This window comes from Spinacia oleracea, chromosome 2 (assembly GCF_020520425.1).
Source record: "Spinacia oleracea cultivar Varoflay chromosome 2, BTI_SOV_V1, whole genome shotgun sequence".
Lineage (NCBI taxonomy): Eukaryota > Viridiplantae > Streptophyta > Magnoliopsida > Caryophyllales > Amaranthaceae > Spinacia > Spinacia oleracea.
Window position 1 is genome coordinate 103,831,138 of NC_079488.1, and position 16,772 is coordinate 103,847,909.

The 16,772-nt window shown below is 36.6% G+C and overlaps 2 protein-coding genes across 2 annotated transcripts; one reads left to right on the forward strand and one right to left on the reverse strand.

Annotated features, from left to right (window-relative positions):
- Nucleotides 1–1,269: 1,269 nt before the first annotated feature.
- On the forward strand, nucleotides 1,270–10,440 carry LOC110789722 (ascorbate transporter, chloroplastic). The gene is made up of 11 exons (XM_021994435.2): nucleotides 1,270–1,611; nucleotides 2,935–3,494; nucleotides 3,619–3,726; nucleotides 4,626–4,781; nucleotides 5,548–5,763; nucleotides 7,302–7,511; nucleotides 7,976–8,113; nucleotides 8,801–8,902; nucleotides 9,176–9,241; nucleotides 9,726–9,810; nucleotides 9,903–10,440. The coding sequence occupies exons 1-11, from the start codon at nucleotides 1,557–1,559 to the stop codon at nucleotides 9,998–10,000; spliced, it is 1,794 nt and encodes a 597-aa protein (XP_021850127.1). The 5' UTR covers nucleotides 1,270–1,556; the 3' UTR covers nucleotides 10,001–10,440.
- Nucleotides 10,441–10,969: 529 nt separating this feature from the next.
- On the reverse strand, nucleotides 10,970–14,383 carry LOC110789731 (cytochrome P450 86A8). Its single transcript, XM_021994446.2, has 2 exons — nucleotides 13,745–14,383; nucleotides 10,970–13,073 (listed from the first exon to the last, which is right to left on the reverse strand). The coding sequence occupies exon 2, from the start codon at nucleotides 12,879–12,881 to the stop codon at nucleotides 11,298–11,300; it is 1,584 nt and encodes a 527-aa protein (XP_021850138.1). The 5' UTR covers nucleotides 12,882–13,073; nucleotides 13,745–14,383; the 3' UTR covers nucleotides 10,970–11,297.
- Between the last annotated feature and the right edge of the window lie 2,389 nt (nucleotides 14,384–16,772).

A 16,772-nucleotide genomic window follows, 5' to 3' on the forward strand; every position in this document is an offset into this window, starting at 1 on the left:
ATGGCACCAGTGGTATGTCTATGGGCTCATACACAAATATCAAATTTATAATATGTCACAAGCACGATGGGTTGACCCGTATTTTGTCCCGCTTATTTAATAAAATTTGAATATTAATAAGGGCCCCATTGACATAAGATATGGTGGAAGTGTGCATTGACCTTGTTTATAAAAAAAGACACAGGTCTAGCATACCACAAATTTTCCTTGTCGTTCCATGTACAACCCTTGGAGCATTATATGCCTGATGATCAACCAAACAGACTTGACTCGTTCCACGTACAAATTAACTCTAGAACCACCTTAGTAATTATAATTCTGATTAATTGATAATTTGTCTAATCATATACAAAGTATTTAAAGTGAAAGTTTTTAATAATAAGTGATAGCCTTATGTTAAACTAGATCAGGTCCCGTGCACGCATGGATATTCGAAAATTATTATTGACCATCTTTTTATAAAATATTTAACTGAAATATATTATCACTAAAAGCTAGTGCGTAACTAATAAATCTTAAACGCACTCATTTAATCATCTAATACTCCTATGAATTCCTCCCCCCCCCCCTACTACATATTACTTAATTGATATTTTACATGTTGAATATGATAATTTGACCACAATATTTGATATGCTTAATATGTTAATTTGACCAAAATATTGAGTAAATTGAGTGAATACTAATTGATATGCGGATCTGACAAAAAAATTACTAAAATCGTTTATACAATCTATAATCTTATATTATTTTATTTTTCATACAACATGTTTATACAAAAGGATAGAAAATAAAATAATAAATAAAGTAGAAATATTTTTTAGGAAATGGTTTTTTGGCTGGAACATTTTGCACCAGGAAATGACATGTGTCATTCCCGGTGTCTGTTTTAGTATAATGTAATAGATAGATAGATAGATGGCCGAATGGAGGAAAGATGATTCAAACCCGTGATCTATCGTATATAAAACTCTCCGTCTTTATCATCGGGTCAAGACCTCATTAGTATGCAGAATTAATGTGTTTTTTTGGTATTAGCACTCGATTCACCCTTAGAGATAATTCGGATTCGGGGCGAGCTCTGAGTGGATAGGCTTCAGTCCCTTCCCAATTGTTATTGCGGGGGAATGGGGGATCGAACACGAGTGTTCACTACCAAGTTTCAGCCCCAATTACCACTGAACCAACATGCAATTGGTACGCATAATTAATATGTGATTAGCAATATATGTGTTGATTAAAGTAGGTGATCAAGGGGAAATGGGGGCATTGATGAGATTAGGAGGTGTATAGGTAAGGTAAAGAGCCACGTGTCAAAACGTGAACCCAGACACCATCGTCCACATGGTACCTGAAATAGTTAACGGAAGCGGGAAAATTCCATGAGATATTCCCCCTGAAATACTCACCCAAGCTTATCATCTCCCAAGTGTTCGTCGAGCTCACATATACAGCTCAATTGCGCACATTCAAATATCAACCAAAAACAAACAAAATTTTGAAATGAATTGAAATCCTTAAATTGTGTCGAATTCCGCTAATTCGTACCGGTAACAATGGCAATTGGCGGTGTTATCTCTCATCGAAGCTTTGGTTCTTTTCTTTCAACTGGTAATTTTGAGAATTTCATCTTCTGTTTTTGCTGGTTTTTCGTAATTTTTTTATTTGTTAATTTAATTTTCGTTCTTTTGTTCTTTTGTTCTTTGTTGACTTAATTTGGAATTTTGATACCTGTGTTACTAATTTGGGTTTTCTGGAAATGGAATTGCTTAATTTTTTCATTTGACGGCGCCACCAGTGAATGTGGATTGCGATGCTTATAGCTTCTATTTTTTGGCCGTAAACTGATTTTTACTGATTAAAACTGAATTTACAAATTAAAATAAGTCGAATTAGATCATAGAAGTTCATTTTTAGTAAGAAAAATAGCCATGCAATTAGTAGCAACAATGGCGGGTTTTACGAGGTTAGGAATTAGGATAATGTGGTTGTATGCAGATGCAGTCTTATGATTTATGGCATATTTACATGCATTGCTATTGGAACATTGAGGATTTGAGGTTGTTTGGGAGTTGACCTTCAAACTTTGTTTTAAGATTAAGATTTGTTATTTAAAAAAAAAAGAAAAAGATTTGTTTCCCTTTAAATCTCCGAAAATTACGGATGACGATGCTTATGACTTGTAGGTGGGAGTGTGGGATGCATGTTGGCTTTTAGTCTAGAATTGCTGATTCCACCTAATCCTTAAGGTCATAGACTCATAACTCATAAACCGAGGAACCGTATTGTCGATTAACAGCTGGTTAGGAGTAAGGTTGTGTACATTTGAGCTTCCATAAACCTTGTCTTGGCAAGTTTCTTTCAGGGTTGAAGAAAAGATATTATTTTTATCTGTCTTCTGTCTACTTCCTCGATTGGGTTGACTCGTGCTTTGATTTGTTCAACTGGTAACATTATTGTTACGGTGGTGAAGCTCACAAAATGTTGGTCAAAAGTCTAAGTTTAGCCGTAATCAGTTCGGTTTCTAATATAGTATGCTTGTTTATTGTCTAAGAGTAGACACACAAGGAGTAGCATACCGTATCTTTCTACGGTGCGAGATTATGTAGTTTGTTTGATAGCCAATTTGTGTATAAAGACGTGGTTCTATGAAATGATGATTCTAGTTTGACTAGAGAATGAGACTTTTGAAGCTGCAATATTCTTTATGATGGCTAAGGATCCCTAGGTTTAACTTACCAAATTCTTAGTGCGGTACATCATTGTTAGATTGGATTTGTGTTGGAGCTTTGTGTTTGATTTGTGATACTGTAGTAACTAGTAATGCATCTGTCAGCGAGAGTGGTTTAACTTGGTATGAAATTGGGTTAGTGACAAGATTTTTGGTAGTGAGTGTTTTACAAATCCTTTATAGCCACTTCTTATATTTTGTAGGTAAAGTATGTCAGAAAAGAAATGATGTAGCACATCTCAAGAAAGAGGATTTTGGTCTCTCCATTGGGCTCTGTGGACAGGGGAAACTGCTGAACAGAACATCTCACCGTGTGACTAAAAATTGTCTTACTTCTAAATGTTCGTATTGCTCACTTGTATGCATTATAAATGCCTCAGACACCAGAAATTCCAAGCATCCACGTGAACGTTTCTGTACAAGTTCTGTCAACAGGGTTAGAGGAGCATCTAGATTCCCCGTCTCTCCTAAATCCTGTTGTAGAAGCGGAACATTGGTGCCATCAGGACCGCTAAATAAGTTTCTTGTGGATAACAGTAAGCAGCCAACATCCAATCATGTCAGGGGTAATGGAGTCCGTGCTTATTACAAGTCTGAGGAATTTGACATAACTGAACCGGCCTTTGAATCACTGGGGCCACCTGAGGGAGCAGGTGAAGTTGTGTTACCTGACCAAAGTGCACCTAAGGCAGCTCAAGTACCAAAGCGCTGGGTTATTGTGTTACTTTGTTTTGCAGCATTTCTGTTATGCAACATGGATCGTGTGAGTTGTTATTCATCCTGATGTCGTTGACTGTCCTGATATTTATTGCCTAAGAAACCCATAGTATCCAGTTATTGATGTGATAATAAAGTAAGCACTAGCCTAACTGAAAAATCTTCTGCAGGTTAATATGAGTATTGCAATTCTTCCGATGTCCAAGGAGTTCAACTGGAATAGCACAACTGTTGGTTTGATTCAGTCGTCCTTCTTTTGGGGATATCTTCTTACGCAGGTTTTACTTCTACTGCAAAAGTCAAACTTCTGGGCTACTTTCTTGTTTATCACTTAATAGCAAGTTTAGATATGCTTATGAAGAATCTAACACTAGGATCATAAGAGAGAGATATTCCTGTTTAATGTGTGTGAATTTATAAAGCATACAAAAATCAGTAGTAGACATATATTAGCAATCTGATAATAAACAAATGGTATTCCTTGTCTACTGCATTAATTAGCTGTTTGTATTGACGTAGTGATGTTGTGTTTCCAGTAGTCATCCACCTTGCTTGCCATCAAATAAATTACAATGTTGATCCCCCTCACCATATTTTCAGGGTGAGGTACAAAGTTGTAAATGCTATCTGTGTCCACTACTTATGCTCCCATTTAGGAAACACACAATTTTTAAGGAACTTGTCTCATCAGATTAATTAGCCATTCTGGTGGAGAATACAAAATTCACTGCACTCTAAGTCACATGTCTTATTTATTAATTTAAGCACAGAATGTACCGAGGAAGTGAGCTAGAAAAATAATTTTGTGGACTATGCTTGCCTGAACATTATCTAAAGGGAAATGTGATCTAAGAAAATTCTTTTGACCAAACTGCAATAGATATGAAGTTGCTTAGGGCCATTGGCACATTTTTATTCTCCATAATTTGACTACTATTCCCACTTGTTTGACTTTGTATGTCTAAAGAGTATTCATTTCTGTGTAATTATGTTCACTGTATAATATGCTTGGGAAACTTGGTGAAAAATGTTTGTGTATAGAGCTGCATCATGTCCATAGAGTTGCAGGTCATGTCCGTAATTGCCCATATGTGAAAAAGTTCAATCAACATCATCAGGTTACTTCCCGCTTATGTTATCCCCTTCGTAACATGTTATTTGAATTTTCTGATTTCAGATTGCTGGAGGTATATGGGCAGATAAGGTTGGTGGGAAGCTTGTCTTGGGTTTTGGAGTGATTTGGTGGTCGATCGCCACAATTTTGACTCCTATTGCTGCAAGAATAAACCTGCCTTGCTTACTCATCACGCGTGCATTTATGGGGATTGGCGAGGTTGGCCTGTAGCACCTACAAAACTTTGTGCAATAAAGATTCTAAGTGCATCTATTTTTTATTTAAGTTGTGCTAGTAAGTAGTATTTGTTCATCTGTTGTACTAAGCATCTAAGTTGCAGAAGATTAGCTTAGGCCTTGGACAACATCATACTATCACAGGTTATGCAGGGAATACCATTATTCTTTCTTAGGTTATGCAGGGAATACCATTAGTCTTTCTTAAAAGTGGATAATGATGTTCTAGTACTGGGTTGAAATGGATCATAGGCATAACTAGAATCTGAGAAATACCTTGCTGTATTATTTAGTTGCTATTATTCCGAAGTAGACATTTGTGTGCTAATGAAATTATGAATGCTGCTTGGCCAATGGCCGTATGGTTGTTGCTTAGCTAATATAAATTGGTGATTTACTAATATATATAAGTTTGTCAAAGTTAATGCAACACACTGTGATGATTCAGAGTAATACAGGTTTTGAGCAAGTGACCTATGAACTCCCATGCCTCCTAGTCCTTGCTAGGTGTAAAATGTACCTATAAATATTGTTTTCATCAAAGTTGATGCAGATAGAAATATAGAATCACTGAGTCCTTTGAACACTTCCATGATATTTTGACTTTAGACACCATTAACAAAGCCCATTTTATTCATTATGCTAAAAACATACCACTTTTACATCTTCTTTTTGTTATCTTCATTTCAATAACTCCCTGCCTCCATACTTTGTATCTTTGTCGCTCAAGATATTATTCCATGTTCCAGGGTGTTGCTATGCCTGCTATGAATAATATGATCTCAAAGTGGATTCCTGTGTCTGAGCGAAGCCGAGCGCTATCCTTGGTATACAGTGGCATGTATCTAGGATCTGTGACAGGATTGGCATTTTCACCATTTTTGATCCACAAGTTTGGCTGGCCTTCAGTGTTCTATTCCTTTGGCTCTCTTGGAAGCATCTGGTTTGCATTGTGGCTTGCTAAAGTAAGTCCACTCTTCTGTTAATTTCATTTATTGCCTTTATATTGGACTCTTTAACTTTTAGTTGCATGGATTATCTGTAAAATTGCAAAAGACAAAATGCTTTCCATCCTATAACCCACTACTACCATAGTCTTCAGTGTAATATGCACTAGATGTCCCAGGCTTACAAAGCTCACAGTACTGTCACTTTGGACCAGATTAGATGATAATTTAACTATTCTGATTTTCTAATCTTCTGCGGCTCTAAATCTCTTTGTTTCAGTCTTTTGGAAGAGTTTTTTTTTTCCTCTTTTCCTAAGTAATCATTATTCTCTCCTCATTCCTACTGTGATCTTTGTTTATGGGTCAGATGAAATGTTCTTCAGCATTCAGTTGAATATCTTTCCGAAGCACCATTATTTCCCTTTTTCCTTCTGTAGTTATGTTTGTTTTTGTGTCGCTAAGATTGTAGTTATCGAACAATTGAGATGAACAGTTTTGCTAGATTTAATTGAAAATTTTCACACATGCATTTGGGTTGTCTGAGGCATGCAACTCGGCAGTATATGTACTTAGAGCTTAAGAGGGTAAAAAGGGGGGGGGGGGGGGGGGGTTTCTTGTGCAGTAAACGATCTTTACACGCTGAGGACAGTGGACCAATATCGCATCTGGCAAAGTGCATATAAGATGCTCAACTCATATTCATGACCATTACCCCAAGCCTTAAATGAGGCCCTGCCTACATGGGGCAAGTGGGGTCCAATATAAGAAGCCCAAGAGTTGTTTCCATGAAACCCTTATTCTTGAAATGGGCTAATTTCTTGCAAGTCTATGGAAAATTATATGCAGAGAATTATTTTTGGTTTAGTTTGTTATTAATGTAAGTATTGTCGGTAAATGACTTTGCTAGCTCTATTTTCTATGGACAATTTCATAGCATAGAGCTCATCGTCATCAAACCCCTGAGGAGGCTCATGGAATTCTTAACCACAAAAAAGAGGGGAGTTCATATGATTGCTTTGAGTCCCTTAGTGGCCACAAGGATTATAAATGAGATCACACCCAAAGTCCACCTATTGAATCCTATTAACGGTGTTTTGTGTAAGCTGTAACTCATACATATGATACTATTCGTGGAGGCTGATGTAATTTTTTGACACATTGGAGTCAGAGCCATCCAACTTACTGCAGTTCTCAAATGGCCATGAATGACACCACAAAGGAAATTCCCTTGTGGAGAAATCTCATTTAATGGGTATGGCAGAGTTTTGGAGGGATTGTTCATGGTGTCCCCAGGTATCGTCCAATGACACCAGGACCGCATATGACATTGCATGTTGTAGACAATAACATTTTGGACCATGTTAAGTTGCAATTTTCTCATTCTGGTTGTCTGAAATTCTGACTGTATTCTTCTGATAAGCAGATCTCATTGGGTTCGTCTTTCCTTTCTATATTCATTTGTTTGTTTCACGTGTCTATATGAATGAAATTACCAAGCAAGTGTGGCGTATTGCACTTCCAGTTCAAAAATTTATATTTGTCTTGGCATTTCACAGGCACGTAGCACACCATCAGAAGATCCAGAACTCAGTCCCCAGGAGAAAAGGTTTATCATGGAAGGCAGCGTATCCAAGGAGCCTGTTACTGTCATTCCCTGGAAACTGATTTTATCAAAACCTCCAGTCTGGGCCCTCATAGTCTCCCACTTTTGCCACAATTGGGGTACATTTATTCTTCTGACATGGATGCCAACGTATTATAATCAGGTATTGCAGAGAATAATCTTTTCAATGATACACATATGACAGTTTGTGTTCGTAGTTTCATATCTATGTACATATGCATTTCTCTCGTCAGAGGAAATTAGTCTTTTTATTTAAGATCTCAGTATGGTGTCTATTGTGTGGTAATCTACAATTTCATTACTTGCTACAAAATGTAAATTTCTCAGATTTCTGTTCCCTGTAGGCTATGTATATTGGAGAATGTAATTTTGGGTTCCTGTTTCTTGATTATCAGGGAAATGATTCTGCTTTTTTAATTGTTTGACCTTGAGTTTTAGTCCTTATGATTTTATGATCCATTCATATGAGTATATGACTGTTCTTAGGAGTTATGACTCAGAAATTTTTTACCATATAACTTCTGCATTTTCTCTCAAAATGCTAGCGTAGTTACATCACTTACATGGTCAAGGGCTTTCATGATCTGACTCAGCTGCTTATGTCAGGTGTTGAAGTTCAACCTTATGGAATCTGGGCTGTTCTGTGTGCTTCCATGGTTGACTATGGCTGTGTTTGCAAATATAGGAGGCTGGATTGCTGATACACTCATCACCAGAGGCCTCTCTGTTACTTCAGTTCGTAAGGTCAGCATGCCATATTCACGTATGCTTTCTGTCTCCATTATAGTTGGACTGTTAGAGGTGTTGAACCTGAAAGTGGAGTATGATCAATACCTGTGTACCAAGGGTGTACTTATTTATCATTAATACCTTAGTAACCTTACCGTGGCCGTGTTATGCGTCGACAACTTGGACTGACTGTTAAATTTTCATAGCCTCTATTACTAGGATGATTGGAACTTCCATTTACTTGTTTGAAGTCTCCGATATGGGTATGGAAAAATCTCTAGTATCACAAGCAAGTACGTTTGAGAGGACAGTTAAGATGGCGAACTTGTAAATTATCATTGAACTTGATAATATGTCCACCGGTGATCCTTTCAACTATTACTTGGAAAATAGACAAGCAAGATCATGACATACATTTTATTGCTTGTAGTTTGATGTTCATGTCCCCTCATCTTTGTCTCTTTAGCTTGGTAAAAGGATCCATCAAGTTTTGAGGACCAGAGCTGCCTTTTTCATATTGTATGTGAATGTAATCAATATTTCACGTTATAGGAGTCTTCTGTAACATATATGCCTTTATGCAAAATTGGCGTATTTTTCTGTGGAGTGATTTGGAGCACAGTTGGCATTCTTGCTGGAACAATTTGTTAATGATACTATGATAAATGTTTAGACATAAAACTTGCTGAGCTCTCTTTGCAGATCATGCAAACAGTTGGATTTATTGGCCCAGCTATCTCTCTTTCAGTACTAAGTCAAGTTAGAACCCCTGCTTTAGCAGTACTCTGCATGGCATGCAGTCAGGTATACTTTCTATTCTCATTTTGTTACGCTGTGGAGTTCAAAATTTTGTGTGATTGTATATCTAGATAGTTACCTCCCCCCCCCCCCCCCCCCCCCCTCCAAAAAAAAGTGAGACAAAAGACCTGAATATTTGTAGATTCTCTCTCTAAAGGATTTACAAGTACTGATTTACTCAATTATATGGTAGCATTGCCTTTTTCTTCTATCTATAGTGTCTTTTTGTCAGCTTTGCTAGAAATTGAAAATGAAAATAACATTTTACTCTGATGACAGGGAACAGACGCATTCTCGCAATCTGGATTGTATTCCAACCACCAAGACATTGGGCCTCGATATTCTGTAAGTTATTTTCATCATTCTTTACCCCTCAGTCATCTATTGTTGTCCAATAAAGTCAGCTGCTGATTTTTATTTCTTTTCTTTCTGTGGTGCGAATGAGCCACGGGGGTAATAGAATCAACTGCTGAAAAATTAACTTTTTATTATATTGATTTCTAGATATTATTGCCAAGTGATTTTTTTTTTCACCATTACATACCCTATCTGAAGGATTAATGTTTCTAAGGCTCCCGAAAATACCTGTTAGGCTCATGGATCTGTCCTTGTTGAGATGTAAGGTGTTTGATCCAGTACTACCAGCCTACCAATAACCCACCAAACCTTGAGGTGTATCACATGTATACTAGGTCTCACAGTTTATCTGGACCCGCAACGTGTAGTAGATGTTATTTTTCAGTCCTGCACTTGGCTTATTCTCTTATCTCCCTCGGTCATTTTGCCAACTCTATAATTTTTGTTTAAAAATCTGAAATCAAATTTGCAGGGCGTATTGCTGGGATTGTCCAACACAGCAGGTGTTCTTGCTGGAGTCCTAGGTACAGCTGCCACTGGATACATTCTTCAACGAGGTATATATATACATTCTTCCGTACGCTATTTTGTTTTCTCAACTCCTGCGATTCCTTGAACTGACCATCGATCGAAAAAATCTAATTGATAGGCTCCTGGGATGACGTGTTTAAAGTGTCAATAGCATTATACATTGTTGGCACTATAGTATGGAACTTATTTGCAACTGGAGAAAAAATTCTGGACTGAAAGGGCGGTAAAAGGATATAAGAAGGATATGCCTTTGCTGAACCTACAATCATCCACCATAACTGTATCTCTTCAAGTAAGTGATGAAATGGTCGATCATTCAACGATATTGTGATAGCAGGAAGGAAGCCAGCATTGATTTGGCGACATTAGGTACCCTTTGACCCCTTCTTAAGACTGGAACAAGAGTTAGCATGGATTACCATGATCTCTGTTTGTTATATTTACAACCTTTGTGGTCTCAGAAATGTTTTTGAGGAAGATGATGCCTCATGGAACTTTGATAAATATGAATTTATTGAAGTCCTTTTTTCTGTACTGGCATAAGGTCCCTAAGTTAGGTAAGAATGAGATAAATGTTAGAAGAACAACATGTAATTTCTTAGAGAAACAACCTGGTATAAACGTTTACATCAAAATGCAATTTTTTTCTTCTTCTTCTTCTTCTTCTTCTGTTGAGTTCCTTTCCATGTTCTACGTGTCCTGATTGTTATTCAGTCGTATTATATATGTTATCTCCTGGTTCGAAAACTATGAGACTAAAGTTCGACTAAGTTAACCATGTACATACGAAGGGAATCGTGGAACAACGCACCTAGAGAAAGCGCAGGTTGATGCACATTCTCTTATTTGTCTGTGTCTCGAGTTTGAGTAACAACAGTAGGTCTTCGGTCAGACTGGTCTGATCGGAGATATCTGACCCAAGAATTTATTTGTACCTGAAAATGCCTTTCATTTTTCCTGCCACATCTTTCCATGGTTTTTGTACAAGTATGATTTTAGGATTGAATGAAAACTCACACATGACTGAATATTCCCTTGGGAAGTAAGAATCCAACATTCACCATTATAATAGAAAAACATGGTCTAAAAGAGGACATTAAACAGTTTCAAATTTGTATTGAAGAAATTAATATTGGACTTTATTGCTTCAAATATACTGTAATTACAGAATGTCAATGAACAATGTAAACCAAAAATGAAAAAAATATATAAAAAAAATATTGCCTGAACAAATATTTGTAAGGTTGCCCTACAGTTCAAGGGTGGCCCAAAATACACAGGGCTATAAATGCCCTCTGAAGTCAGAATACAAAATTACGGATTTCTCATGAATTCCAATACCAAACAGCTGTAACAAAGTAATTATTCATACCCATGAAGTGTGTGATTAATCCTCTGCTCACAATATTAATTGAAACTTACCTTTCCGCATGAATTTTGCATCTCCCCGTAAAAACCAACCCAAAGTTTTAACTTACTGCAGTAAAACCCCACAATTTACCATCACCTTGTGTTACTCTGACAGTAAAAGTTGTTTTTCCTGCTTCAAAGTTGCAACTACTTGGGTTAGGTCTCTTTGGTGCACATCCACCTTAAGCCCATACTTCATGAACAATGTCATTGACATCTTTTGCTCCACCTTATGCCCCGGCGCCACCGCCAGCCGGTGGCGGAGCAACACCGAGGCTGCCACAGACTTCATCTGTAGGTAAGCCAAATCTTTCCCTAGACAAATTCTGGGACCCGCATTGAAAGCCACAAACTTGTAATGATCATGCATGATAAACTTTGTACCATCAGGGGATAACCACCTTTCTGGTTTAAACTCTAAGCAGTCTTCTCCCCACGTGCTCTGCATCCTCCCTGCTGAGTATATTGAGTATGTTATCGATGAGCCAGCTGGCACAAATGTACCGTCCGGCAACACATCGTCGGCCACCACGTGCTTCGAGTCTTCCGGCACCGATGGGTATAGCCGTAGTGTCTCTGACAATGCTGCCTTAATGTAAACAAGACGGTCCACCTCTTCGAAATCCAACGGTTCGCCCGTCCATTTGGCCACGTCATCGCCACGTGTATCCATCAACACGGTGCATATTTCAAGCAGGATTTTTTCTTCAACTCTGGGGTTCTGAATTACCAGCCAGAAGAACCAGCTCATTGCCACGGAGGATGTATCGCGTCCAGCTAGGATGAAATTTAATGCCACGTGTTGGAGGAACTTGTCCGAGTAGGATGAGTATTCTTTTCTTTTCATGAACCTAGAGAGCAAATCATCGAAGTCTTTTTGCTTGTTCATCAATTCTTCCTTGCGTTTCTCAATGACTTGAGACAAATAATCGTCTATTTTGACAAGGCTTCGGCTCAAGCTGACTTCTAAACCAAGCCTGAGCCATTTCTTGAGCCGCCATATTACCTCAGGGAAGATGAACCGTTGGAGGCACGCTTCCGTGGACCGGTCAAATGCATTAGCAAACTCATTTTCCGGTAGGCCCGGTACAAGAGTGTGTGGGTCCCCACCAAATGCCAAACCACAAATGTTGTCGAAAGTAAGCCGGAGCATAAGGTCTTGCATATCAACTGGTTTTGCTTCACTCTGAGCCGTCTTAAGGATCGGGCAGAGCCGCCCATGGATGGCCCGATTGACCCACTTAGCCATGGCTTGGCGGAGGGTCCTGGTGGTGAACTCAAGGGCAGCCGTCTTCCTCTGAAAAAGCCAGGTATCACCATCCGAATTAAAGATCCCAAACCCAAGTAGATCATGAAACACAGCTTGCCAAGTTGGACCCTTTGGGTAATTGTCAAACCGGGTCTTGAGTATATGCTCCAAATTCTTTGGATCACAAGTAACAGTAACAAGACCTTGCTTCCGAGCCAAGAAAGGGATGGCACAGATGCAAGTTTGATACGTGCCACCACACGCGCTGAGATTATCAGTCATCCAATCATGCATCCTCTCAAAATTCTCGATCAAGCCCGGGAGACTCCCCAATAAGGGCCATACTCGTGGGCCCCGTAATGACCGTGATATGAAGGTGAACCATAGCAAGTAAGATGTAATGGCAGTAAACAATAGCAAACCCACATAAATATCCATTATTTTAGTAGCCTAGGAGGTGAACCAAATGTAGAAGAAAGCAGAAAAATGTAGGTTTACTTGAACAGATTGATTATCTTCCCCTTTAACCAAAAATGGTGATCAAAATGTTCATCTTCTTCTCTTGATTTAATCTTCAAATTAAATCACCAATGTTGGCATGCAATACTCTCTTCTTTGCTTGCTAGAATCCTGAAACAAAATTCAGGTGAAAAAAATACAAGAAAATGAGGGAAAATAAAGAGAAAAAGACACAAAAGAAGGTCTTGTGAAAAACAAACAGAGGAAGAACAGAGAGCTAGAAAGAGAAAGATGAAGGGAGAGAATAAGAGAGGAGAAAATATATAAAGAAAATGGTGGATAATAAATAATGAAGACAGGTGCAATAACTATGGCCAGTTGTAGTTCTTAAATTCACCCACTTTCTTCCCTATCACACTAGAGAAGTTGATGTGTTGTTCTAACTAGTAACTAGTAACCATTTTTCTGCACCCCTATTAATGGAAAAGTGTATAAGGAAGGTGGTGGTGTTTGAAATTATGGACTCACAAAGTAGTTACTACTATAGGTTTGTTACGTGAGTACTTAGAGAGAGCGGGGGCGAGTGGAAATGTCCGACTTTTTGACCAACCGTTAGCTAATTAGACCTGATTGTAAGCGACTTATAGAACCTGATTGGAACTTATTGACCTTACTTATAAGACCTGATTGTAAGCGACTTATAGAACCTGATTGGAACTTATTGACCTTAATTATAAGACCTGATTGCAACTTATCTGGACTGTACCCTTATTGGCTAACTGTTAGCTACCTACCTAACGAGGTTAAGAATAATATGAATGAAAATGTACTTTTAAACATACCTCAAAGTCTAAAAACATAACATGAAACCCTTCTTTCGGTTGTTTATGAATGTCTTCTTTCCACCTAACTTGAGCAGGGCTTTTAAGTTGGATGCATTCAATGGAGAGAGGGCTATTTATTGTGATTAGTTGAGAAACTAGCCCACACCCTCACCCTATTATGTTTGATTGCAAATATTGAAGAAACTAGTAAGAAAGAGAAACAAAGGAGTGAAATCTCCCAACACACACACAATAATTAAGTAAGATTTGACTTTGATTAGTTGTTTAATAACAACAATTAACAAGCTAAGATTACGTTTTCAACATTGTTTCCGAAAGAAGAAGAAACAACATGTATCATGTACGTATAACCGAGAACTCGAGTTTAAATTTGTAATTGTTGTTTTAGAGGGAGATTAAGTTTGTAATTTGTAGTAATTATGAAAATGGTGGAAGATTGGTTTAAGAAGAGAGGACTGAGAAGATAAGTCAAAGGTTGGGTGAGCAACCCAACCCACAATTTATTTTATAGTATCGTGAAACAATTTTATGGTACAAAGATTCCAAACTATAATTTGCAGTTAATTTTGTCAAAACAAACTCAACAGATATTGATTGTATGAATTTATGATGATGAACTGAGGGTGGGACAGTCCAGATGCATGGTAACAAATATAATTCTAAGTTTTATATTCATGTAAACAAACGAGTTGGGTTTACAGATATACCAGCTTTTGCCTTTTGGTGGGAAAACATACATTTATAGGTCGCCTGTTTAATGAAACTAAAAAAACTAACAATTAGAAAAGTATGTTTAGTGTCAAAGGACCAACTCAACCAAAATTTTAAGCTGATTGTTGAAGCCCAAGATTAGTTTTATACTCTATCACGCCCCTCACATGAAAGCCCTTTGGGCTTGAAATGTGGATGCAGCATAGGCTTCCTCATACCCAGCGCGAAATATTCCACTTTGAAAGGAGGGGTGGATGAGATTCGAACCCGTGACCTTTGCGTCACGTTGGCTCTGATACCATGTCAAAGGACCAACTCAACCAAAAGTTTAAGCTGATTGTTGAAGCCCCAAGATTAGTTTTACACTCTATCATTTAGTTTGACAAGTATTTTATTGTTGTTGCTGACCATTTTTTTTAGTGCTGATGTGTTACAAGGACAATATATGGGGTAGTGGAGATTCAAACATGTCTTGTTGTACACAAAATAGGGTAATATCGACATTCAATATATTTTTAGTTTGACAAGTTTTTGAATGCTGGTGATTAGTTGATTACATTTATAATAATATCACAAAAATTGATTGGACAAAGACATTTAACTTGCATTGTGCAAGGAATTAGGGGTTCTAGAACAAGGTTTTTTAATGGAAAATTAAAGAGATTTGCGTAAAAGTACTTCAAAATGGACTTCTCTTGTAAATCGTCCTAAAACAATTCAAATCAGAGTATCATATGGAGTGCTTCATACTAGTACAAGTAAAGGAAATCGACTTGACATATTTGCTAGATTTAATTAGTGATACTTTTTTCCTAACTACTCCTCAACCCTAAAGGGCGAAAATTAAATCATTGATTGATAATTAAGAGATTATACAACAAGTAATACCTTCTATTTAAGTAATGTTTTTTTTTTTTTTTTTTTGAGTAGATATGACAATGTTTTTTTTTTTTTTTGGATAAATTAGATATGACATTTGATAAATGAATTAATTTGATTATTATATAAAAAAATGAAAAATAAAATAAAAAATCTCATGCTTCAATTCGTACGATTTTTTGGCCTTTTTTTTTTGGTGCAAATGAGCCACAAGGGCGGGGATGAGAATCGATCCCAGGATCACCTGAAACCGGGATGGAAGCTCTAACCAACTGAGTTATCCGTCACCACAAATTCTTATTTACAAGGGTTGTACAATAAATATTGTACACCGGAGTAAAAGTTAACTCAAAATGCTTAAAAGTTAAGCTTATATATGTAAAAGTTAACTATTTTTTAATGATAATTTTTTTCATTTTAATAAAACTTATTTCTTCAAAATCACTAACAATGTATAAAATTAATCATTTAACCCTTTAAAATGTTTATCTATCGACTTTTTTTTTACTAATATAAAAGTCAATCAAAACTAGGTTAAAGTTACAAAAAAAAATGTGTAAAAGTTATCTTGGTGTACAATAAATTTATTGTACACCTTGTGCGCACAAGACCTTTTGATCCATCACTCTCAACGATTTTTTGGTTTTGGCTTTGGCGAAAGACTGATTGATTTCAAATTTTCAATGTAACAGAAATTCAACTGCAGCCCTATCCCAGAATATTGGACAATTTACCTAACTCTTCTTGTTTAAACTTTGTAGTTTGTACATAGTACTTAGATTTAAGTTCGTGTAGTGCATGAGTCTTTATTTTTCGCACTATTTAAAGTAATTGTAATTGTTACATTATACTTGTACATTTCATTTGCATCAAAAAAAATTTACAAATTCTTATTTACAATGGCTGTACAATAAATATTGTATAATGGAGTAAATGTTAACTCAAAATGCTTAAAAGTTAAGCTTATATAGGTAAAAGTTATCTATTTTTTAGTGATAAATTTTTTCATTTTAATAAAACTTATTTCTTCAAAATCACTAATAAGGTATAAAATTAATCATTTAACCTTTTAAAATGTTTATCTATCAACGTTTATAAAAGTTAATCAAAACTAGGTTAAAGTTACAAAAAAATTGGTAAAAGTTATCTTGGTGTACAATAAATTTATTGTACACCTTGTGCGCGCAAGACCTTCACAAGGTGTACAATAAATTTATTGTACACCAAGATAACTTTTATGCAGTTTTTCGTAACTTTAACCTATTTTTCTGTAACTTTTATATTATAAAATTAAAAAGTGAATAGATAAACATTTTAAAGGGTTAAATGATTAATTTATACATTATTAGTGATTTTGAAGAAATAATTTTTATTCAAATGAAAAAAATTGTCATTAAAAAATAGATAACTTTTACATATATAAATGTAACTTTTA

Excerpts from the sequence above, each read along its gene's own strand:
- LOC110789722 (XM_021994435.2), top strand. The coding sequence starts at position 1,557 with ATGGCAATTGGCGGTGTTATCTCTCATCGAAGCTTTGGTTCTTTTCTT. Across the intron at positions 1,612-2,934 it reads TGGTTCTTTTCTTTCAACTG|GTAAAGTATGTCAGAAAAGA; the intron begins GTAATTTTGAGA and ends TATATTTTGTAG. Across the intron at positions 7,512-7,975 it reads TGCCAACGTATTATAATCAG|GTGTTGAAGTTCAACCTTAT; the intron begins GTATTGCAGAGA and ends TGCTTATGTCAG.
- LOC110789731 (XM_021994446.2), bottom strand. The coding sequence starts at position 12,881 with ATGGATATTTATGTGGGTTTGCTATTGTTTACTGCCATTACATCTTAC.